Here is a 21,893-nt window from a genome sequence, read left to right on the forward strand (position 1 = left end):
TTCAACTGGTCCAGGCGTGGGTGTGAGAACACCCAATGGTGGAAGGTTTTGGACACATTGATCCAACAACACCTATTTCTCCCAGAATGTGCACACCTCACATCCCAAGCTACCCATGTACTGCCACCCAAAACACACCAGTAACAGACACGCACATAAAACCTTTTTCACATCACATTTATTGAACTTGTATTGATACATTGACACATACATAGATTGAATACCTCGTGTGATCCCATACAGGGTTGAAATCTGTTCAAGCACGGCAGAAAAAGTTCTGTAAATGTATCCAGAAGCTCAGACATTTGTGGTGAATCATGGCTGTGGCTTAATTTGTATCTCGTGTGGCATTTATGTTTTTAATGATTTACGAAGGTTCACATTTTGATGATGTATTAGGGAACTAACCCATCATCCTCTGGGTCAGTTAATACATCCATAAATGAACAAAACAAGTGTTTGAGAAATGAATCATGTTACACACAAGATTTAAAGCTGTCAGTCAGAACAAGTGAGACATTGACCAGGGTGGGTTTGCTGTGAGATTTATTGATGCTTCTGAATAGGCTGGTTGTGATGGATCCGTGTCCCACAACACAGGAGAAGGTGGTGCCACTGTTCCAGTCCTCTGGAGAAACCTTCAACTGACTGGTCATGGTGTTCCACCCATCCCTGGTGTCCTTGGTCACGGGCTGGTTCACGATCCCTGTCTTCAGAAGGGCGTCGTTGGCCATCCAGGCCACATAGATGTCTGCAGGAGAGAATCTGGTGACCAGGCACGTCAAGGTGGCCGTCTCATCCGTCTCCATCTCATCCAATGAAGGGGGGAGGAGGTAGACTCGAGGACGACTCTCATCTCCATCTGGGAACAGAGAGAACCCGAGTTAGACTGAATCTGTCGATAATTCTGTACTTACACAATACATTCCAATCTTATACTGACATGGACACTGTTTACATCCTGAGGGACCTCAGTTCACCTGAAACTAAAGGCTTTTCCTTTCTGCTCATTGTAGGGATGTATGGAATAGAAATCATGCCTCTGGTGCATTTTACAGGGCTGCACGGTGGCACAGCGGTAGAATTGCAGCCTACAATGCCAGAGACATGGGTTTGATCCCAAGTATGGGTGATGCCAGTATGGAGTTTGTACTTGACCGCATGGGTTTTCTCCGGGTGCTCAGGTTTCCTCCCACACTCCAAAAATGTTCTCTGTATGGCGGGACTGTCATATGTTGAGAGAATGGAGCGGCTGGGCTTGTTTACTCGGGAATTTAGATGGATGAGAGGGAATTTGATCGAAACATAAGATTATTAATGGTTTGGACACGTTAGAGGCAGGAAACATGTTCCCGATGTTCAGGGAGTCCAGAAGCAGGGGCCACAGTTTAAGAATAATTAATTGATCTGGATATATTAATGATCTGGATGAGGGAATTGAAGGCAATATCTCCAAGTTTGCAGATGACACTAAGCTGGGGGGCAGTGTTAGCTGTGAGGAGGATGCTAGGAGACTGCAAGGTGACTTGGATAGGCTGGGTGAGTGGGCAAATGTTTGGCAGATGCAGTATAATGTGGATAAATGTGAGGTTCTCCATTTTGGTGGCAAAAACAGGAAAGCAGACTATTATCTAAATGGTGGCCGACTAGGAAAAGGGGAGATGCAGCGAGACCTGGGTGTCATGGTACACCAGTCATTGAAAGTGGGCATGCAGGTGCAGCAGGCAGTGAAGAAAGCGAATGGTATGTTAGCTTTCATAGCAAAAGGATTTGAGTATAGGAGCAGGGAGGTTCTACTGCAGTTGTACAGGGTCTTGGTGAGACCACACCTGGAGTATTGCGTACAGTTTTGGTCTCCAAATCTGAGGAAGGACATTATTGCCATAGAGGGAGTGCAGAGAAGGTTCACCAGACTGATTCCTGGGATGTCAGGACTGTCTTATGAAGAAAGACTGGATAGACTTGGTTTATACTCTCTAGAATTTAGGAGATTGAGAGGGGATCTTATAGAAACTTACAAAATTCTTAAGGGGTTGGACAGGCTAGATGCAGGAAGATTGCTCCCGATGTTGGGGAAGTCCAGGACAAGGGGTCACAGCTTAAGGATAAGGGGGAAATCCTTTAAAACCGAGATGAGAAGAACTTTTTTCACACAGAGAGTGGTGAATCTCTGGAACTCCCTGCCACAGAGGGTAGTCGAGGCCAGTTCATTGGCTATATTTAAGAGGGAGTTAGATGTGGCCCTTGTGGCTAAGGGGATCAGAGGGTATGGAGAGAAGGCAGGTACGGGATACTGAGTTGGATGATCAGCCATGATCATATTGAATGGCGGTGCAGGCTCGAAGGGCCGAATGGCCTACTCCTGCACCTAATTTCTATGTTTCTAATAAGGGGTAAGCCATTTTGAACAGAGATGAGGAAACACTTTTTCCACACAGAGAGTTGTGAATCTGTGGAATTCTCTGCCTCAGAGGGCGGCGGGGGCCGATTTTCTGGATACTTTCAAGAGAGAGCTAGATAGGGCTCTTAAAGATAGCGGAGTCAGGGGATATGGGGAGAAGGCGGGATCGGGGTACTGATTGGGGATGATCAGTCACGATCACATTGAATGGAGGTGCTGGCTCGAGGGCCAAATGGCCTACTCCTGCACCTATTGTCTATTGTCTATTGTTGGTAGGCTAATTGTCTTGGTTTAATTGTAAATTGTCCTTGGTATGTGCTGGGTAGTGTTAATGTGCGGGGATCGCTGGTCGGCCCGGACTTGATGGGCCGAAGGGCGCTGTATCTCTAAACTAAACTGAACTATAGCTTCCAATGAGTTTAAATTGGTTAGTTAATCAACAGGAACCACTGAATGCTGAGACTCCACAGAAAATGGAAATCAGTCCTAGAACCAGCCTGGTTCTGCGCTGTCTGTTCCATCTCCCCTTCTGCTTAAATGATCGGCTGGTGTTTGCCTCAAGCTCCCTGCCCTTCCAGTCCTGACTCAGTCTGTATCTCGGCATGTGAAAGCTGCAAATCCCTCTCCCTCGACTCTATCTAAGCAACTCACGCTGTGGGAATAAGTGTGGGATTGGGCGAGGCTGTCGTGGTGACTTGGGATTTTAATTATGTGGTTAATCAGCTGATTTAATCTTCTTTTGCTCCCTCACACTCTCTGACCATCTGTAAGTCCACCCAATATCCATTAGATATCCACTGGAGATCAGAAAAATCCAAAGGAATCTGAGAAAAACTATTAAATTCTTAATCGGATTGATGAAGGGGAGCCAGTGGATATAGTGTATCTAGACTTTCAGAAAGCCTTTGATAAGGTCCCGCACAGGAGACGGGTGACTAAAATTAGAGCACATGGTATTGGGTAGAGTGTTGCCGTGGATAGAAAATTGGTTGGCAGACAGGAAGCAAAGAGTAGGAGTGAACAGGTCCTTTTCAGAATAGAAGGCAGTGGCGAGTGGAGTGCCGCAAGGCTCGGTGTTGGGGCTGCAACTGTTTACCATATATATTAATGATTTGGAAGAGGGAATTAGGAGCAACACTAGTAAGTTTTGCGGATGACACAAAGCTGGGTGGCAGTGTGAACAGTGAAGAGTATGTTAGAAGGTTGCAAGTTGTCCTGGATGGGTTGAGTGAGTGGGCAGGTGCGTGACAGATGCAGTATAGTATAGATAAATATGAGGTTATCCGGTTTGGTGGCAAAAACAAGGGGGCAGATTATTATTTCAATGGGGTTAGGTTAGGTAAGGGGGGAGTACAGCGAGACCTGAGTGTCCTTGTACACCGGTCACTGAAAGTTAGCGTGCAGGTACAGCAGGCAGTGAAGAAAGCTAGCGGAATGTTGGCCTTCATAACAAGAGGATTTCAGTATAGGGGTAGAGAAGTTCTTCTGCAGTTGTATAGGGCTCTTGTACGACTACATCTGGAGTATTGAGTACAGTTTTGTCTCCTAATTTGTGGAAGGACATCCTTGTGATTGAGACAGTGCTGCGTAGGTTCACGAGATTGATCCCTGGGATGGCGGGAATGTCATATGAGGAAAGATTGAAAAGACTAGGCTTGTATTCACTGGAGTTTAGAAGAATGAGGTGGGATCTTAAAGAAACATATAAAATTATAAAAGGACTGGACAAGCTGGATGCAGGATAAATGTTCCCAATGTTGGGCGAGTCCAGAACCAGGGCTCAGTCTTAGAATCAAGGAGAGGCCATTTAAGACTGAGGTGAGAAAAAACTTTTTCATCCAGAGAGTTGTGAACTTGTGGAATTCCCTGCCACAGAGGGCAGTGGAGGCCAAGTCACTGGATGGATTTAAGATACAGTTAGATGGAGCTCTAGGGGCTAGTGGAATCAAGGGATATTGGGAGAAGGCAGGCACGGGTTATTGATTGGGGACAATCAGCCATGATCACAATAAATGGCGGTGCTGGCTCGAAGGGCCGAATGGCCTCCTGCTGCACCTATTTTTTATGTTTCTATAAACAGGTGAGGCAGAGGAAGAATGTTTCAGATATTGGGGAATCCAGGCCAGGAGATGACAGTCTGAGGTGAAGGTGTGTAGGTGTGAGAGGGGGAGAAATGTCTTCACACAGACAGTGGTGAACCTGGGCATTCTCTGCCACAGACAGCACTGAAGCCCAATTATTAGATATATGCAAGAATGAGTTGGATCCAGTTCTATGGGTAAAGGGATCAAGGGATATGGAGAGAATGCAGGAAGAGAGTACTGAATATGGATGATCAGCCGTGCTCATATTGAATGTCTGTGCAGGATTGATGGGCTGAATGGCCTGCTCCTGCAATTCTTTTCTATGCTGGATGTGATAAGTGTGTCCATTTGCTCAGATCAGACTCGCACCAACCTCTGACAACACGTACCTGTCGGCTTCTCCAAGGATCTGCTCTCCGGTGTTGGCAAACTCTTGTCCTCCACCACACACATGTACACAGCCCCACTCTCCCACTCTGCAGCGGGGACCGTCAGTCCGCTGGTGATGGTGTCTGTACCTCCGATCCTCTCTGCACCACGAGTTGTCACCCCGTCTTCTCTCTTCATTCCATTCACTTGCCAGGTGACCCTGAATCCCTCTAAATCACCGTGAACCACCTTACACAGAATGGTGGCTGTCTTGTTGATCCAGATCTCTTCAAAGGAAGGTTTGCTTAAAGTGACCGAGGGGCGGGTATCTGAACAATCATCTGGGAGAAATCACAATTATTATGTCATCGTTCCCTGATGGAGCAGCTTGCCACTGAAGTATTTTGTGCTCATCTCCACTGAATGATATGCTGGTCCCATCAACATCAGGGAGATTTATCTACATTGGTGTAGGAATGAAGCTTCCTATTGATCCCACAAGGAAACCGTGCTAAACAATGTGAATTAACAAGTTGACTTTTACATTATTTGACAGTTTTGTGATCACTGAACCTGTTACCAGCTATTTACTGAATCAAATGTATAAAATTCCCTCTGAGGAGAGGCAAATCGAGCTAATGTTTGAGGTCAAAATGTTCAGTTCAGTTTAGTTTATTGTCACGTGTACCGAGGTACAGTGAAAAGCTTTTGTTGCGTGCTAACCAGTCAGCGGAAAGTTCTTCACTTTATATTATAAAATAGAAGCAGCTGCATTATTTTATTTAATCGCGAGTGGTCCGGAGTAGGATGAAGAAAGGTCTCGACCCAAAACCTCACCTCCCCATGTCCTCCAGGGATGCTGCCTGACCTGCTGAGTTACTCCAGCACTTTGTGTCCTTTCATTTAGTCACAACTGTTTAAATGCATTTTGTATCCATGAGGTGTAACTAAACTCTCCTGCTGCTTTGTCAGAATGTTGTGTGTTGCAGCCGGCCTGCACCAGAGGCTGCTACACATTGCCCAGACTGACTGTAGCCACGCTGGGGCAGGGAGAGAGCTGCTCTGCTGGACACTCTGTCACAGCTGAGGCACCCACTGGCATTAAGTACAAAGGCAGAGGGAAAGACCGTTTTGAAGAAGAGTATTGTGGATCTCCACCGTGTCTGGCCTGTCGACTGGCTTGGATTGCCCTCAAGTTACTAAAGCAATGTCAAAGATACAATTATGTCTGTGGCCAGATTCACTTACAAGCCCACAACAGGACTGCACCATGTTACAGTGCTGCCCATGTGTGGCACAGTTTACAATGTGGAGAATGGAGTGAATCCCAGGAGCCTACCTTGGATGTTCTTCACATCCTTCGTGATGATGGTGTTGGAGGCGCGATGATACACTGTACAATTGAAGCGTGAGCCTGACTTCCAATCCTCTGTACTCATGGTCAGGAAGTGGCTGGCACTGAAAGTGCCCCCCTGCTCCAGAGCAGTTGGTGCAGCGCTGGTGTTGTTGAAGATCTGGGCACCGTCTTTACTCCAAGTGACGTTGATGAGGTCTGGGTAGAATCCAGAGACCACACACTCGAGGGTGACCTTGTGGCTACGCTTGATCTCTTCGTGTGCTGGAAGCAGCAGTCTGACTTCAGGTTTATTTGGCACAACTGGAACAGAGGAAAATAAAATGTTAAACTCTCTCATAGAGTCATAGAGTGATACAGTGTGGAAACAGGCCCTTCAGCCCAACTTGCCCACCCCGGCCAACATGTCCCAGCTACATTAGTCTCTCCCGCCATGTTTGGTCCATGTCCCTCAAAACCTGTCCCTGTCTGTGTTTTTTAATGTTAGGATAGTCCCTGTCTCAACTACCTCCTCTGACAGCTTGTTTCATACATTCACCACCCTTTGCGTGAAGAAGTTACCCCTCAGATTCCTATTAAATCTTTCCCCCTTCACCTTAAACCTATGCCCTCTGGTACTCAATTCACCTACTCTGGGCAAGAGACTCTGTGCATCTATCCAATCTATTTCTCTCATGATTTTATACACCTCAATAAGATATTCCCTCATCCTCCGACACTCCAAGGAATAGAGTCCCAGCCCACTCAACCTCCCCCTCTAGCTCTCCAGCCCTGGCAACACCCTTGTAAATCCTCTCTGTACCCTCGATCTCTCTGTCACAGCCATTTAATCACTGATCTGTTGCCCACCTTTGTTATGGTTGGTCCGCGCTGACACTGGTGAGGATGATGAAGATTGTTGGGCGAAGCACACAAACTCCACCCCGCTGGTCCACTCCTCCACGCTGGTCTGGAGTTCACTGATCACTGGGTTTCGGGTGCCTTCATGGCTCGGTGTACGGGTCACAACTCCTTCACTTCTCTCCTTTCCTCCCACCTTCCAGGTGAGATGGACCTGGCTCGGATCACTACAGATCACTGAACACACCAGCGTTGCGGTCTTGTTGATCCAAATCTCTTTCATGCCAGGATTTTGAATGAAGACGGCCAATACTGTGGATCAGAAATGGAAAAGTTCAGAATTTTAGTTGAGACTCATCTGTTACTAAAGGGCCTGTCCCACTTACGCAACTTTTTCGGCGACTGCCGGCACCCGTCATAGGTCGTTGCAGGTCGTCCAAAATTTTCAACGTGTTGAAAATCCAGCGGCGACCAGAACAAGGTACGACTCATTGGGCGACTACTTATGACCATACAGGCTTCACCTATGTCGTCAGGGTGTCACCTGTATGGTCGTGAGTATTCTCCTCAGTCGCCCAAAGAGTCGTAACGCCTTTCTGGTCGTCGCTGAATTTTCAACGTTAACATTTTTCAGCGACCTGCTGCGACTATGACAGGTGCTGGCAATCACAGAAAAACATTGCGTAAGTGGCTCAGGCTCTTTATGGAAAGGCAGGGCAGAAATCCAAACAGGTGTCTCATAAAAGAACTTTAAGATGTTTATGTCATCACATAAAAGAATGATCAATGGCAGATCAAACTATACACTGGCTAGATTTATTGCAAACAGAATAGTAGAAAAACTTGTGTTAAATAGCAGGTTGGGTGTATTGACTGAAAAAAACAGAACAAAGGATCCGTCAACTGGGATTTGACTCTTTCCCATCACCATGATCAGCTGGTACATTACAGGGGCACAATTTGATATGTGCTTTGCTTGGAACTCCTGCAGCATCGATTAGTAATACTGAGCAACATGAATGAGAAAAGCAACATTTCTCCCTGTAGGCCAAGCCTGGGATTCCCTCAGTTTAAGAATGTCACATGCTGATATCACAGCCTTACTCTGACCATGTGTCTCACCATCTCTGAAACCTTCACCACAAACACAACCTTCAGTAAAGGTGTCATTCTTCCAACTCTGAGCACTCGTAACTGTGTCACGTTGCAGTGTTGCCCACAAGCACCAAAACTCACTCAGCCACAGACGAGTGTCAGTTTAGTGTGACTGTGCTCCAGTGAAGACTTTGAGGCGTTTCAGTAATTGATAGAAATGATCTGAAATAAATTAGTGGCTGACTCTCCAGCAACAGCAGAGCAAATCATAAATGGTTAGAAGTATCAAGTATCAAGTATCTCCTGCTGCAGATTGGGATGAAATTCTGCATTCGATGTATTTTCCCGTTTCACATCAGAATCATTGGGCGAGGAAGAGAATGATTTATTCATTCATTGTCCCTGACTGACCTGCACTGCCACTTGTCTTCTGAAGCAGAATCATGAGTCTAGTTGCACTTAGCTTACTCTCGTGTGTGCACTGTTTACACACTTAGTCACTTGGACCACATGAGCTGATTTTGCTCTCAAACACTTATTGTGGAGGGTGATTACGTTTGTGTCAGAATTGAAACTTTCAGTGAGCCTGGAGATCAAAGCCTTCAGCTGTGTAGAAAGCAGAGGTCATACACTGTGTCTGTCTGACAGGAGACGTAACATTTTGTCAGTGTAAGGTGTTGTCTATTTCGCAACCCATCCTTTAAGCAAAATGGCGAGCAAATTCCTTTCAAAAATAGATATGTGTGTGGTATTAGTGTGGATGACAGTTGTTGCAGTGTCATCAGAAATTTGTAAGCCTAGTTTAACAGTGTGCAATGTTTTTGCTTTGTGAATCTTGTTTTATTCAGCAATGTGATATTGTTAAACATGTGTGTTTGCAAGATGCTCAATCCCGTCCCATATCAGTGACAGTCGTGTAGTTCCACCATCACGGTGTCGGGGGGAAACCGCCTCATATGAAACCTGGCAGAGTATGGATACTCTCCATGCTGTCAAATACTGGTATCTTCCACAAGAGACATTTTGTCTTGCTCATCCTTAGATGATTATAACCAAACAGGTCCATTCCTTGCAACATTCCTTGCATTCCCTGAGTTTCTCCTTTGGACTGAGGTCTGCGTCCGGGAGGTGGGTTAATAAATCTGTGGCAATTTGTGCTAACTACGGTTTTCACCCAAAGCCAGTATAGGACAGGAGACTGGTTAGAGCCCTGGGTCTTGCCTCACCAGTTTGCCTTTATTATAGGGTCACCGAATTTTTTTCTGAGCCACTTTGACATTTCACACTGTTCACCTTAAACATCTCCTGCCTTTCGATCTCTGGGTGGTCATTGCTGACTAGAGTCTGAGCATGAATAATTCTGGCCAGTGGCACTGGGATGTGAAGTAGCAATGTCTGCAAATGAATGAATACACAGGCAACAAGTGGAGGGGAGAGGGAGGCAGCTTGAATTGGGTATTTCCCCACTCTGGTACACTTTGATCCCAATGGACACCAGGGGTTGGATTTGAATCTTATAAATGGGTTGTAATAATAGAATGACAAATTCCATACGCAGCCAATTACTTTATTTCACACTTTCCTTCCCAACAATTATACTGCCGGGTAGAACCATCTGAGAATGTCACATCGAGATTACTCTGATAGATGAACTTCGGCAGACACTTCGAACAGCCGGGACATTCTCCACCTGGAAATGGAAGATTCATTGATTTAAATATTAAGAGATTTTTACCTCCTGTGTTGAGGAAACAGGAGATTCACATATTCCCAGTCTGTGTCCTCAGTATTTATCAGCATAAGATTATGCCGACCACGATAAACTGCTTCACTTTGTCCAGGATCAGACAACACTTTAAAGAGTGTGGAGATGAGTTCAAAAATAATCCAGGCACTGACATTTCAATGAAAGGGAAAGGGCAATCTACAGGTGAGTTGGACAGTTTGGGTGAGTGGGCAGATGCATGGCAGATACAGTTTAATGTGGATAAATGTGAGGTTATCCACTTTGGTAGCAAAAATAGGAAGGCAGATTACTATCTAAATTGGGTCAAGTTAGGAAATGGGGAAGTACAATGGGATCTCGGGGTCCTTGTTCATCAGTCAATGAAAGTAAGCATGCAGGTACAGCAGGGAGTGAAGAAAGCGAATGGCATGTTGGCCTTTATAACAAGAGGAGTTGAGTATAGGAGCAAAGAGGTCCTTCTGCAGTTGTACAGGGCCCTAGTAGAGACCACACCTGGAGTATTGTGTGCAGTTTTGGTCCCCTAATGCGAGGAAGGACATTCTTGCTATTGAGGGAGTGCATCGTAGGTTCATCAGGTTAATTCCCTGATTGGCGGGACTGTCATATGCTGAGAGAATGGAGCGGCTGGGCTTGTATACCCTGAAGTTTAGAAGGATGAGAGGCAATCTTATTGAAACATATAAGATTATTAAGGGTTTGGACGTGCTAGAGGCAAGAAACATGTTCCTGATGTTGTGGGAGTCCAGAACCAGGGGCCACCGTTTAAGAATAAGCGGTAAGCAATTTAGAACGGAGATGAGGAAACCCTTTTTCTCACAGAGTTGTGAGTCTGTGGAATTCTCTGCGTCAGAGGGCGGTGGAGGCCGGTTCTCTGGATACTTTCAAGAGAGAGCTAGATAGGGCTCTTCAAGATAGAGGAGTCAGGGGATATGGGGAGAAGGCAAGAATGGGGTACTGATTGGGGATGATCAACCATGATCATATTGAATGGCGGTGCTGGCTTGAAGGCCTACTCCTGCACCCATTGTCCATACAGAACACTCAGGAAACAAGATGGATTTGGAGAAACTAACACAAAGAAGACAGTGAGAAGGGAAGAAAGATCTTCTCCAGATATCGAATGGGACCTGTGGTTTAATCACTGTCCATTTTTCTTACCACTGCACACAAAGGCAACTAGAGGAGTGAGAGTAAACACACTGGTGAGCTTCCTCTCTACATGTCCTGTAGAATGAGTTAGAATTACAGATGGAAAGCATTGGCTTAAATTGCAAAAAGCCAAATCTGAACATAATACATCGCTCAACAGGACTGATCACAGCGACATGAATTTGGTGGATATGTCAGTAAGATTGTTTAATGCTGTAAGTAAATTAACGGACGCCACTCACCGTCTTGATATCTCATGTTGATCCTGTCGCTGAAGCCGGAAGGCGCGTGGGTCACTTCACAAGTATATTCCTGTTTGTTGGTCCATTCCTCCACACTCAACGGCAGGTAAGCAACTGTTTCAAATCCACCGTTAGTTCTCGGAGTGGACGGGAGAACGACGCCCGCTTGATTAAGTCCAGCTTTTTTCCAGGAAACTTTAATATTGTCAGGAGAGAATCCGGATATCATGCAGCCCAGGATAGCAGTTGTTTGATTGTGGAGAACCTCCGGAGATGGAACAAGGGGGATGAGCTGTGGAGCTGTAACATATTTAATATCTGTTATTACATGATTCCTTCAGCCACAGTGTAGGATTCCACTCTCCCAGCATCTGGGACAAGTGCCCCAGTACCAGCCCTCCCCACAATGCTGGTGATATGCCGGTGATGTGTTGATACGGTGGATCCCACAGTCAGATGCTGGTCAGAGCTGTGATTGGGAGGCTGGGTTAGAACACAGGCCTCCCCAGCAGTGTGGGCCACTCTGCAGTGGTAAGGGGGGAGGTAGGTAAGTGGCGTACAGACCATCCGTGATCTCAGTGTGTGCTGGAGCAGACACAGGAACAGATGTGACAACTGTTTCTACTGGCAGGAGGTTTGGGAATCACAACTTTAAGTTGTCTTCACCTCTTCTTTGTCTGTAACTCGTTTTCACCTAGCCCACAGCTAACAATGGCCCGTTTCCTTTATCAGCATTACTTTTTTGCATATCTTTCGTTTATTATTTCTATAACTCTCTACATCACTGTCGATATCTCTTTTCCCTTTCCCGACTCTCAGTCTGAGGAAGGGTCTCATCCCAAAACATCACCAGAGATGCTGTCTGACCCGCTCAGTTACTCCAGCTGTCTATGTTCGCTTTAAACCAGCATCTGCTGTTCCTTCTGACACCACTTTAAGTTTAATGGGAAAGGAGGTCAGATGGACGAGAAACTTATTTTGTTATGACAGCAATGATTTGATCAGAACTGGAAGGCAGTGGTTAAAAGTGAGAGTGGAAGCAGATTCATGTCATTTCCACAAGGAGACTGGATTTCACTTGGTGAGGGGTCGGCTGCAGGGTTGAGGGGGAAGTGCAGGAGAGTGAGGAAGAGTGAGGAAGGATAGAATGGAGGCAGATCAAGACGAGATGCTTCCTCTGTGAATTCCCCCCCCCCCCCCCCCCCCACCATTATCTCCTTCCACATAAATTCTCGCTGTCTTGTTCCTTGAGCAGCAGCAGTCTGGCTGATAGGAGGAGAATGAATGAGCAAAATATGTAATTCGCTTCCTCCTACATCGTTCGACAAAGGCTTCCACTTTAGTTCTATCATCAGCTTTAAATGGACAACAAAATCTCACACTAACCTTGAAGCTTCGGGAACGCCGTTATTACCATGTTGTCCGGCTTGGATCCTGCCTTGCAGTAGTAGACGGTTTTCCTGTTCCAATCTGCCACAGGGACTCGCAGCAAGCTGCTCATTGTGTACTTGTTGTTTTGTCCCAACACTGGTGGGTACTTTGTGATTCCAGTGGCGATGACCCCACTGCTGGTGGACCATGTCTGACTGATGATCGCAGGTTGGTAGTCCTTGACCAGACAGAGGATGCTGATCTCTTGGCCAGATTCTGTGTTGCAGGAAGAGGTGATGTGGACTGAAGGCAAAACCACATCCTCTGAAATGGAAATAAATTAACAGTTGGTTCTGTAGTAAATGGATTATTACCAGCGCGTGCAACAGGTTCATGCTGATTGCTGAGTAAATGCAGGTGATTCAGGCTGAGAGAAGGCCAGGCAGAGCAGAGAAATGCTTCCTTTCCCAATCCCTTTCACACCGTGCATGACCAAGCAGTGAAATGCTGATCTCACACTGGCGAAGCAACTTCTGCCAACCAGAGGGACAAACCGGACTGTGCTCTGGGTGATGTGTCCCAGGTCAGGAAGCACATGGTACGGTGCCAGATGGACCATATCTACAACCACCGGGACAAATGGTGCTGGATCTGGCCTGTTGTGGAACTTCTTCAATGCTGGGCCCCGGGGAGTGTTGTACAACTAAGGGATCTTGGAGTACAGCTACACAGATCCCAGGAAGTGTTGTCACAGGTAAATAGGTTGGTAAAAAAAGCTATTCATGAGTCAGGGAATTGATATACAGTAACCCCTCGTTTAACAGACCCCTTGATAATAGATTTAGGATATAGCGGACGGACCTGCCGACAGCACCCTTGCATGCATGGCTCTTGACCGCTTAGAGCCCCGGCTTCCAACTCCACCCCCGACTCGCAAGTGAGCCCTTCTTCATCCACCACCATATGGTCGGTGATGCTGCTGTTGTTGCGGCTCACGGAGCCCCGAGATGAGCACTTTCTTCAAGCTGCCGTCCTCGACAGGACTTGCTTGGTCACCATGAGGCTCCCTCCCCTCCCACCTGCTGCCGCTTCAACCTGTCGGCTCTTCACTTTGTCCATTCCCTGCTCGACCGCCATCTGCCCCTCATCCTCCCCTCGCTCTGTCAACTCAGCCTCTTCCCCCTCCCCTCCTCCTTCTCCCTGGAGTCACCAACATACTGCACCTTGGAAGCAGCAGCTGGTGAGAGGAGAAGGTGCCCCATGGTGAGCGTGCACCCTGTCAGTGGCAGCGGCCTGAAGAAAGCACTGCCAGCCAGAGGCTACAATGTGAGCCACAACCACAGCCGTCACCGGACCGTGCGGTGGATGAAGAAGGACTCGCTGGTGCAGAGCAGAGGCAATGGCGCCTGGTTTTAAGATGAAGTAACACAAAGTGCTTGACTAACCCAGCAGACTGAATCAGTCTGAAGAAGAGTCCCCACCTCACCTATCGATGTTCTCCAGAGATGCTCCCTGACCAGTTGAATTACTCCAGCACTTTGTGTCTTTTTGTGTATTAACCAGCATCTGCATTCTTTGTTTCAACTACATACATGGATAAAACCTTACTCATTTAAAGCGGATATTCGACAAAAATGGATACGAGCCCCCCCACACCATGGTCCGTTAAAATGAGGGTTTACTGTTCAGAAGTTGGATGTTATACTAGAGTGTTACAAGAAATCGGTGAGGTTGAATTTGGAATACAATGTTGAGTTTTCATCAACCTACTCTAGGAAAGATATCATTAGGCTAGAAGAGTGCTGAGAAGATTCACAAGAATGTTGCCAGGACTCAAGGGCCTGAGCTGGAGGGAAAAGTAGGGCAGGCTCGGACTTTACTCCTTTACACCTCTAGAAGGCAGAAGAGTGATCCTATAAAGGTGTATAAAATCATGAGGGGAATAGATTGGGTGAATGCACAGTATTTTACACAGGATAGGGGAATCAAGATATAGGTGTAAGATGAGAGGAACAAGGTTTAATGGGAATGTGTGGGGAACTTTCTCATACACAGGGTGGTGGGTATAGGGAACAGGCTGCCAGAGGAAACAGTTGAGGCAGGTACCATAACAGCATTTAAAAGACACTTGGACAGATGCATGGATAGGAAAGAATTAGAGGACAGGAGGTAAACATGGGCAAGTGGGACGAGCATACATGGGGCATCAGGCTGCCTTGCACGAGCTGAGCCGAAGGGCCTGTTTCCGTGCTGTATGACTCTATGTCTCTGAGTTATTAATGGGCTGGGAAATGCTTTGAGATGTCCTGGGGTTGTGGAAACCTTCAACAAAATAAAAAAACATCAAATAAAAGTGGAAATAGTATGGTTGTCAGAAACTGTACTGAAAGAGTTTGATGATAGAGCCCTGAAGTGAAAGGGTGATTCTGCTTCTCTCCCCACAGATACTGCCTGAGCTGTCGAGTGTTTCGTGCAGGAGGCTCAATGATATCAGGCGGCGAGACTTGTAGCTCACAGTGTTTTCCATCCCGGGATCAGCAGGTGGTGAGTGCAGTTTAATTTGGATCAATGTTCCTAATGTGGTCAGAAGGTGGGTCAGAGACAGGAAAACACATCATACTAGCAGCTGGGGTGAGGAGCTGGGTGCTGGGGTGAGGAGCTGGGTGGAGTAGCAGGGTGCTGGGGTGAGGAGCTGGGGTGAGGAGCTGGGTGCTGGGGTGAGCAGCTGGATGCTGGGGTGAGCAGCTGGATGCTGGGGTGAGCAGCTGGGTGCTGGGGTGAGCAGCTAGGTGCTGGGGTGAGAAGCAGGGGTGAGCAACAGGGTGCTGGGGCGAGGAGCTGGGTGCTGGGGGGAGGAGCTGGGTGCTGGGTGCTGGGGGGAGGAGCTGGGTGTTGGGGGGAGGAGCTGGGTGCTGGGGGGAGGAGCTGGGTGCTGGGGGGAGGAGCTGGGTGCTGGGGGGAGGAGCTGGGTGCTGGGGTGAGAAGGGGCAATAAACTGCCCGTCTGGGTTGCCATCCTGGGGGCATTTAGTGCCAATTGCGTTGCTGGGTCAGGGGTCAGAAATAGGCTCGAATGGGTAAGGACAATAGATCTCCTCCTCTGAGGGACAGCAGGGAAACTGAGAGGTCATCATTACTGTGGATTTGTGCACAAAATCCAGGTTACTAACAAAAGAAAATCTGACACAGGTCCAATCTGTCCCAGATTATGAACAAAGTTTAAATTCCACAGTTGTTGCGGAATTAATCTGGGGTCTGATTGTAGCCTGATGCCCGTCCATTGGATCACTGTAACTGTGGTGTCTCGGACAACATTTCCCCCTCACCAGCGGTTTGCCGATTCTGCTGTGTGCAGAGTGGATCCACAGTCCCTCCTTTACAACACGGCTCTATTGTGAACATGCCTCACTGCCTGTGAAGCACTCGGGAACACCATGAAAGGTGCTCTGTCAATCACTGAGATTCACTGAGACACCAGCAGCCCTGGTTAATGGAACAAAGCACTTGTTGGACAAACCCAGTCAATCGGCTGGCGGAGGAGGGCAGCAAATTAGAGCCGTTCCTCCATCTGCGAACTGGGAAAAAGCAGTTCTTTTGTGCAGCAAAACCCACGTCAAAAACACCAAGCAACTTGACTCAGAATCTAAACTATGCGCATCAGTGAATTCACAATGAAGAATAAAAGGTATTGACTTACTAAGGATCTCTAAATGTTGAAATTCAATACAAGACGCAAAGAAAACCTGGTGTACTAAAACCCACATCTACAGTAGAACCATGTACAACATTCTCTCATTATGTTCAAATCATTCATTATTGTGAACCTTTGTTTTTGAACCAAACAGCATCAATGTGTTTTACAATCTAGAGAACGTTTTGTGTTCTGAAGCATTTACACAAGGAGTGTTTGACAGAGCAATGTAGAGGGAGCTTGACTCTGTGTCAAACACTCTGTCCCTGCACATGGGAGTATGTAACAGTGTAGAGGGAACTTCACTCAGTGTCTAACCCTGGGTGTGTGTGGAGACAGTGTGGAGGGAACTTCACTCAGTGGCGAACCCGTACCGTGGGTGTGTGTGGAGACAGTGTAGAGGGAACTTCACTCAGTGGCGAGCCCGTACCCTGGGTGTGTGTGGAGACAGTGTAGAGGGAACTTCACTCAGTGGCGAACCCGTACTGTGGGTGTGTGTGGAGACAGTGTAGAGGGAACTTCACTCAGTGGCGAGCCCGTACTGTGGGTGTGTGTGGAGACAGTGTAGAGGGAACTTCACTCAGTGGCGAGCCCGTACCGTGGGTGTGTGTGGAGACAGTGTAGAGGGAACTTCACTCAGTGGCGAGCCCGTACTGTGGGTGTGTGTGGAGACAGTGTGGAGGGAACTTCACTCCTTGTCTAACCTGTGCTGCCCCTTCCCTGGGAGTGTTGGGACAGGACAGATGGAAATTTGTATCTAATCTGTAGCTGACAGCACAGTGACACGGGGAGATTTATTCTGCATTTGACTCATGCTCTGTCTGACCTGGATGTGTTTGATGGGATCGCTTTGCGGGAGCAGGTACTGGAGTCATAGCGTCATAGATTAATAGTGTGGAAACAGGCAGATTCATCTCCAAAAGACTAGAGGGTGGCTGATACTGAAGCGTAATTGAAGAAGGACATTAGAGCCAAGCCAGGGATCTAAACCAGTGAGCCTGACGTCATTGGTGGGAATGTCCTTAGGGACAGGAACTACCAGTATTTGGATAGGCACGGACTGATTAGGGATAGTCTTAAATTTGTTTACAAGATCTAGATCACTTGGGAGGGTGGACCAAGGATTAGGGGCAGCACGGCTTGTGTTGGGGAAATTGTGCCTCATGAACCTGATAAGGTTCAACAAGGTATAGCATGATGGGCTGGCGTGGAAGGTTAGATCACATGAAACCCAACATGAGCTAAATTCACTTGGAGGAAGTGGACTGCTGCAGGAGTCAGTGCTGAGACCACTGTTGTTGGTTATCTACATTAACAGTTTGCCATACAATATAGTGGACATTGATAGTAAGTTTGCAGATGACACCAAAATCAGTGCATGAGTGGAGAGTGAGGAAGGATAAGTTTACAATAAGATCTAGATCAGTTGGGAAGGGGAGCCAAGGAATGCCAAATGGAATTTAATTCTGACAAGTGAGGGGGTGGTGAACTTTGGTAGATCAAACCAGGGCTGGACTTACACAGTAAATGGTAGAGCCTGGAGAGTGTTGTAGAACAGACAGATGTGGAAATGCAGGGGCATGGTTCGCTGAGAGTGGCGAGTTAGGTGGACAGGGAGCTGGGGTGGCTTTTGACAGACTGCCTTCAATGGGAAGGGTACGGAGTATAAAAGTTGGGACATGATGATGCAGCTGTATAAGTCATTGGTGAGACCACGCTTGGAGTAAGTACTGTGTGTAGTTCTGGTCACCCAGCTACAGGATGTCACTATATTGGGAAGGACTTGGAAAAGATTCACCAAGATATTGTCTGGACATGTGAGGTTCTGTTTTAGGGAGAGGGAGGATAAGGTGTTTTTTTCCCCTTTGGAGCAAAGGACACTGGGCACCTTATTGAGGTGAACAAGATCATGAGGGGCATGGATAAGGTGCACGCTCACAGGCTTTTTCCCAGGATAGAGGTTTCTAAAACAAGAGGGCACAGGCGTAAGGTGAGTGGGGAGAGATTTAAAAGGGGACTTCAGGGGCATTTTTATTCACATTGGGTAGGCAGTATCTGGGATGAGTTGCCAGAGGAAACTATAAAAGCAGATAGAATTACGATAATCAAAAAAAATCCGGTATATGGATGAGAAGGATATGTGGCCAATGGGACGAGCCCAGAAAGCCAGCTTGGTCGGCATGCACAAGATGGACTGAAGGCAGATGATGGCGAGACTCAGGGAAAGAACAGCCTGTGGGGCAGTTCAACGTGGTGGGAAATGTACTGTTGCTGGGTAGATTCTAACTGGAGAAACCCGCATGTCTCCGGGAAATCCGTGCAATTGTTCCAAATATCTCACCGAGTTCAGGTCAATTACAGAATTGGCAAAGAACATACATTAATAAAACACAACTGGGTAAAATGGAATTGAGGAATTGGTCTTACCTGAAGTCACTGTCAGCGAGGTTCCTGCACCCCAGTATTCAAGATAGTCACACTGCTTCATCTTCCCACTCAGTCAGTACAATAACTCCACTCGCCCTCCACATCCAATAATCTCAGCAAAGTGTCAACGTGAACTCTGCCCGGACCAGGAGCAGCCGCTTCCTGCATTTCCATCCCAATCTCCGTCCTTGTTCAACCTCTGGTGTGAATAAAAGAGGCATTTTTGCCGTCTACTGCCACCGGCTCTGGCCGTCCCTCACAAACACAATCGTCTCCTTTCGGGCTTTTATCCGGCCAGAAATGGACATTTCTTCCCTGCAGTGCGAGCCAGGCTTCAGGGATTTGACTCTGGCAAGCAGCAATGCTCAATGGGTGGAGATAGACTGCGCTGCGGACGCTCATTTGTCGGGGGCAGTTTTTGTTCAGCTCTCCACCGCCGTGGGCCAGTATACACGGTGATTCACCGCCGCTCACAAACTGCGCTATCACATCCAGCCCGAAATCCAACGGTGGCCAGAGTGGACAGCGGCTTAATTAAAGCCCCATCCATGGGTGTCCGTGTGTCCCACACAGCAGCGCCAGTCTCGGCCATTGCAGCCCTGGAGTGGACAGGAGATAACCCACCACGACTGTCACCGTGCCTCGACCCACAGCGGCTCCTCGCTGCTTGTGTTCCCACATCTCCAGTGGAACTTGTTCCCTGTGCCAGATGATGCACTCGGGATCTGGTTTATATCCACGGGTCCCGAGGAAAGGCGGCGGCGGCGGCAGCGCCCAGAGACGTGATTTAAAGCGTTTGGTTGCGGCAGGTTTTTGTATGGAGGAAGTCCCATCTCTCACACTGTGCCACCCATATAGTCACTGTGATTCACCGCCGTACAATAACCCCCATCCTCTCTCACTGTCTCCGAGCCCAGTCACTCCGCACGTCCGACTGTCAACTTGGAGCCCAAGGTCTCTCTCTGTTCATCGATGTTCCTTCTCGCCCAACCATTGACCGTGTCTCAGAGACGGACACCGGGTCTGATCGACCCGTGACTCCAGATCCACCCACGGCGCTTGGCTCCGAGCTGACGGCAGGTTCTCTCTCCCCTGGGTTGTTGTATCGGCCCGGCCCCGCTTCCTCTCACTGTGTCTCTCGCACAGTAATAGATGGCCGTGTCGGCCAGACTCAGGCTGGTCATTTGGAGATAGACGTTGCTGCTGTCCTTGGAAACCTCGAATCGGCCGCGGAAGGCAGTCGCGTAATATTCATCATCATCATAATCTATCGCTCCCACCCACTCCAGCCCTTTCCCGGGGACCTGTTTCACCCAGCTCACGGCGTAGCTGCTGAGGCTGAACCCACTGGTTTCACAGGTCAGTTTGAGGGACTCTCCGGGCTTCGCCACCACGGTCGGGGTCTGATTCAGCACGATCGCGGATCGAACGCCTGCCAATAAAAGAGAAACAAAGTTGAATAAACAGTTGAAGAGGCAGAGGGTCAAAGAGTGTCCGAGAAGCAGCCCGGCCCCGAGTGGGGGTGACGCCCGCCCGCCCGCCGCGGGGGGACACCCACCTGGCAGACAGGACAGAAGGAGACAGAGATAAGCAGCGACCCCCATCACTCTGAGCACTGACACACACTTGGACACTCCAGGAATGGGCGGCTTCAGCTCAAGGCCGGCTTTGTCGGGAGCAGCAGTCAGCGCTGTTTAAATAGGAAAGTGAGCTGTGAGTGAGAGACAGAGAGAGAGGCAGCCGCGGGTTCCCCACCCACTGAAACCAGAGGCGCGGCTTCCTGTCCCTGCCTCCAGCACCCAGTTCAATTCCCCAAAAGGTGTTTGTCTCCACAACAGGTGGAGGGGCAATGATGAGATCCGGATTAAAGATTGATCCCACTCTGCTCCATCCACTCATTACAATGATGAACACTTTGTGGAGCAAGAGGTCACTCAGATCCCCAGTGAGGGGCTGAGTTAAAAGTCGGTGTACAGATATCCCCTGAGAGAGAGGAACACCTGTCAATGTAGATATCCCCTGCCTTGGGAGAGAGGGGCTAAGGTTGACCGGTCAGTGTACAGATATCCCCCTGAGCGAGTGGGCCTGAGAGGCCGGTCAGTGTACAGATCTCCCCCTGAGCGAGTGGGACTGAGAGATGGTCAGTGTACAGATATCCTAGTGAGAGAGAGAGGGACAGAGAGACACAAGTTAGTGCAGATATCCACATCAATGAGAGGGCTGAAATACACCGGTCAGTTTGAGTTGAGGTTGTTGAGTTTATTGTCACATGTACCAAGGTACAGTGAAAAGCTTTAGTTGCATGTTAACCAGACAACAGACGGACAATACATGATTACAATTGAGCACAGTGAGCAGAAACATGATGAAGGGAATAACATGAATAAAATTCAGTGCAAGATACAACCAGTAAATTCTGATCAAAGATAATCCAAGGGTCTCCAATGAGGTAGAGCACAGAAGTCAAGCTACAACAGCAAGTCGTGATGCTATGAATGGAGTCCATCTACGCCTATATCGGCGACAATCTACGACAATGTATGACCATACCGGCGACATGCTACGACCATACTGGCAACATGCGACGACAGCTGGCGACCATCGGCAACAGTTGACGTGACTAGCTACACCAGGCTACAACAGTGGCTCCTCCATGAGTCTCCTTTTTCTCCAGGAGAGGGCCCACCCAATGTCTTCGGCTCCTGAAACAGCTCAGGGGGGAGCCTGGTGAAGTTTCTGAAGGCAGCCTCATCTTCTTGCTGGAGCTCAGTCATCAGGTTGTCATACTGGCCCAACCTGGGTCTCTACAGGGACAAGGGCTTCAACCACACACACCTCTTCTTGGGCTTCCTCTTCCCCATTCTTCTTGTCCTTCTGTCTTGCTGATCTTTAAGCATGAGGGCTGCTGCAAGCAGCGGAGCTTCTTCTTGTGAGAGCAATGTCCTCAGATGTTGGAAACAATACATTCCCTTTTATAACTAGGTGATTCCATTGTTTTGGAGGCCAAAATGACATGAATTGTCTTCAGTTGTCTCCGACAGTCGTAACTTGCCGTAACTTGTCGTGGATGTAGGTTGACTTCAGTTGTCGCCTGTGTGGTCGTAGATTGTCGTAGGTGTCGTCG

General features: G+C 48.0%; 1 protein-coding gene and 1 pseudogene across 1 annotated transcript; both read right to left on the reverse strand.

Moving 5' to 3' along the window:
* Positions 1–81: 81 nt before the first annotated feature.
* Positions 82–21,893, reverse strand: part of LOC116977456 — a 444,478-nt pseudogene continuing 422,666 nt past the window's right edge.
* LOC116977461 (immunoglobulin gamma-1 heavy chain-like) lies at positions 9,706–20,481 on the reverse strand. Its single transcript, XM_033027896.1, has 6 exons — positions 20,328–20,481; positions 19,900–20,201; positions 18,770–18,821; positions 12,668–12,976; positions 11,282–11,581; positions 9,706–9,833 (listed from the first exon to the last, which is right to left on the reverse strand). Exons 1-6 carry the CDS (start codon positions 20,371–20,373, stop codon positions 9,706–9,708), a joined length of 1,137 nt encoding a protein of 378 aa, XP_032883787.1. The 5' UTR covers positions 20,374–20,481.

This window comes from Amblyraja radiata, chromosome 10 (assembly GCF_010909765.2).
Source record: "Amblyraja radiata isolate CabotCenter1 chromosome 10, sAmbRad1.1.pri, whole genome shotgun sequence".
NCBI classification, from domain to species: domain Eukaryota; kingdom Metazoa; phylum Chordata; class Chondrichthyes; order Rajiformes; family Rajidae; genus Amblyraja; species Amblyraja radiata.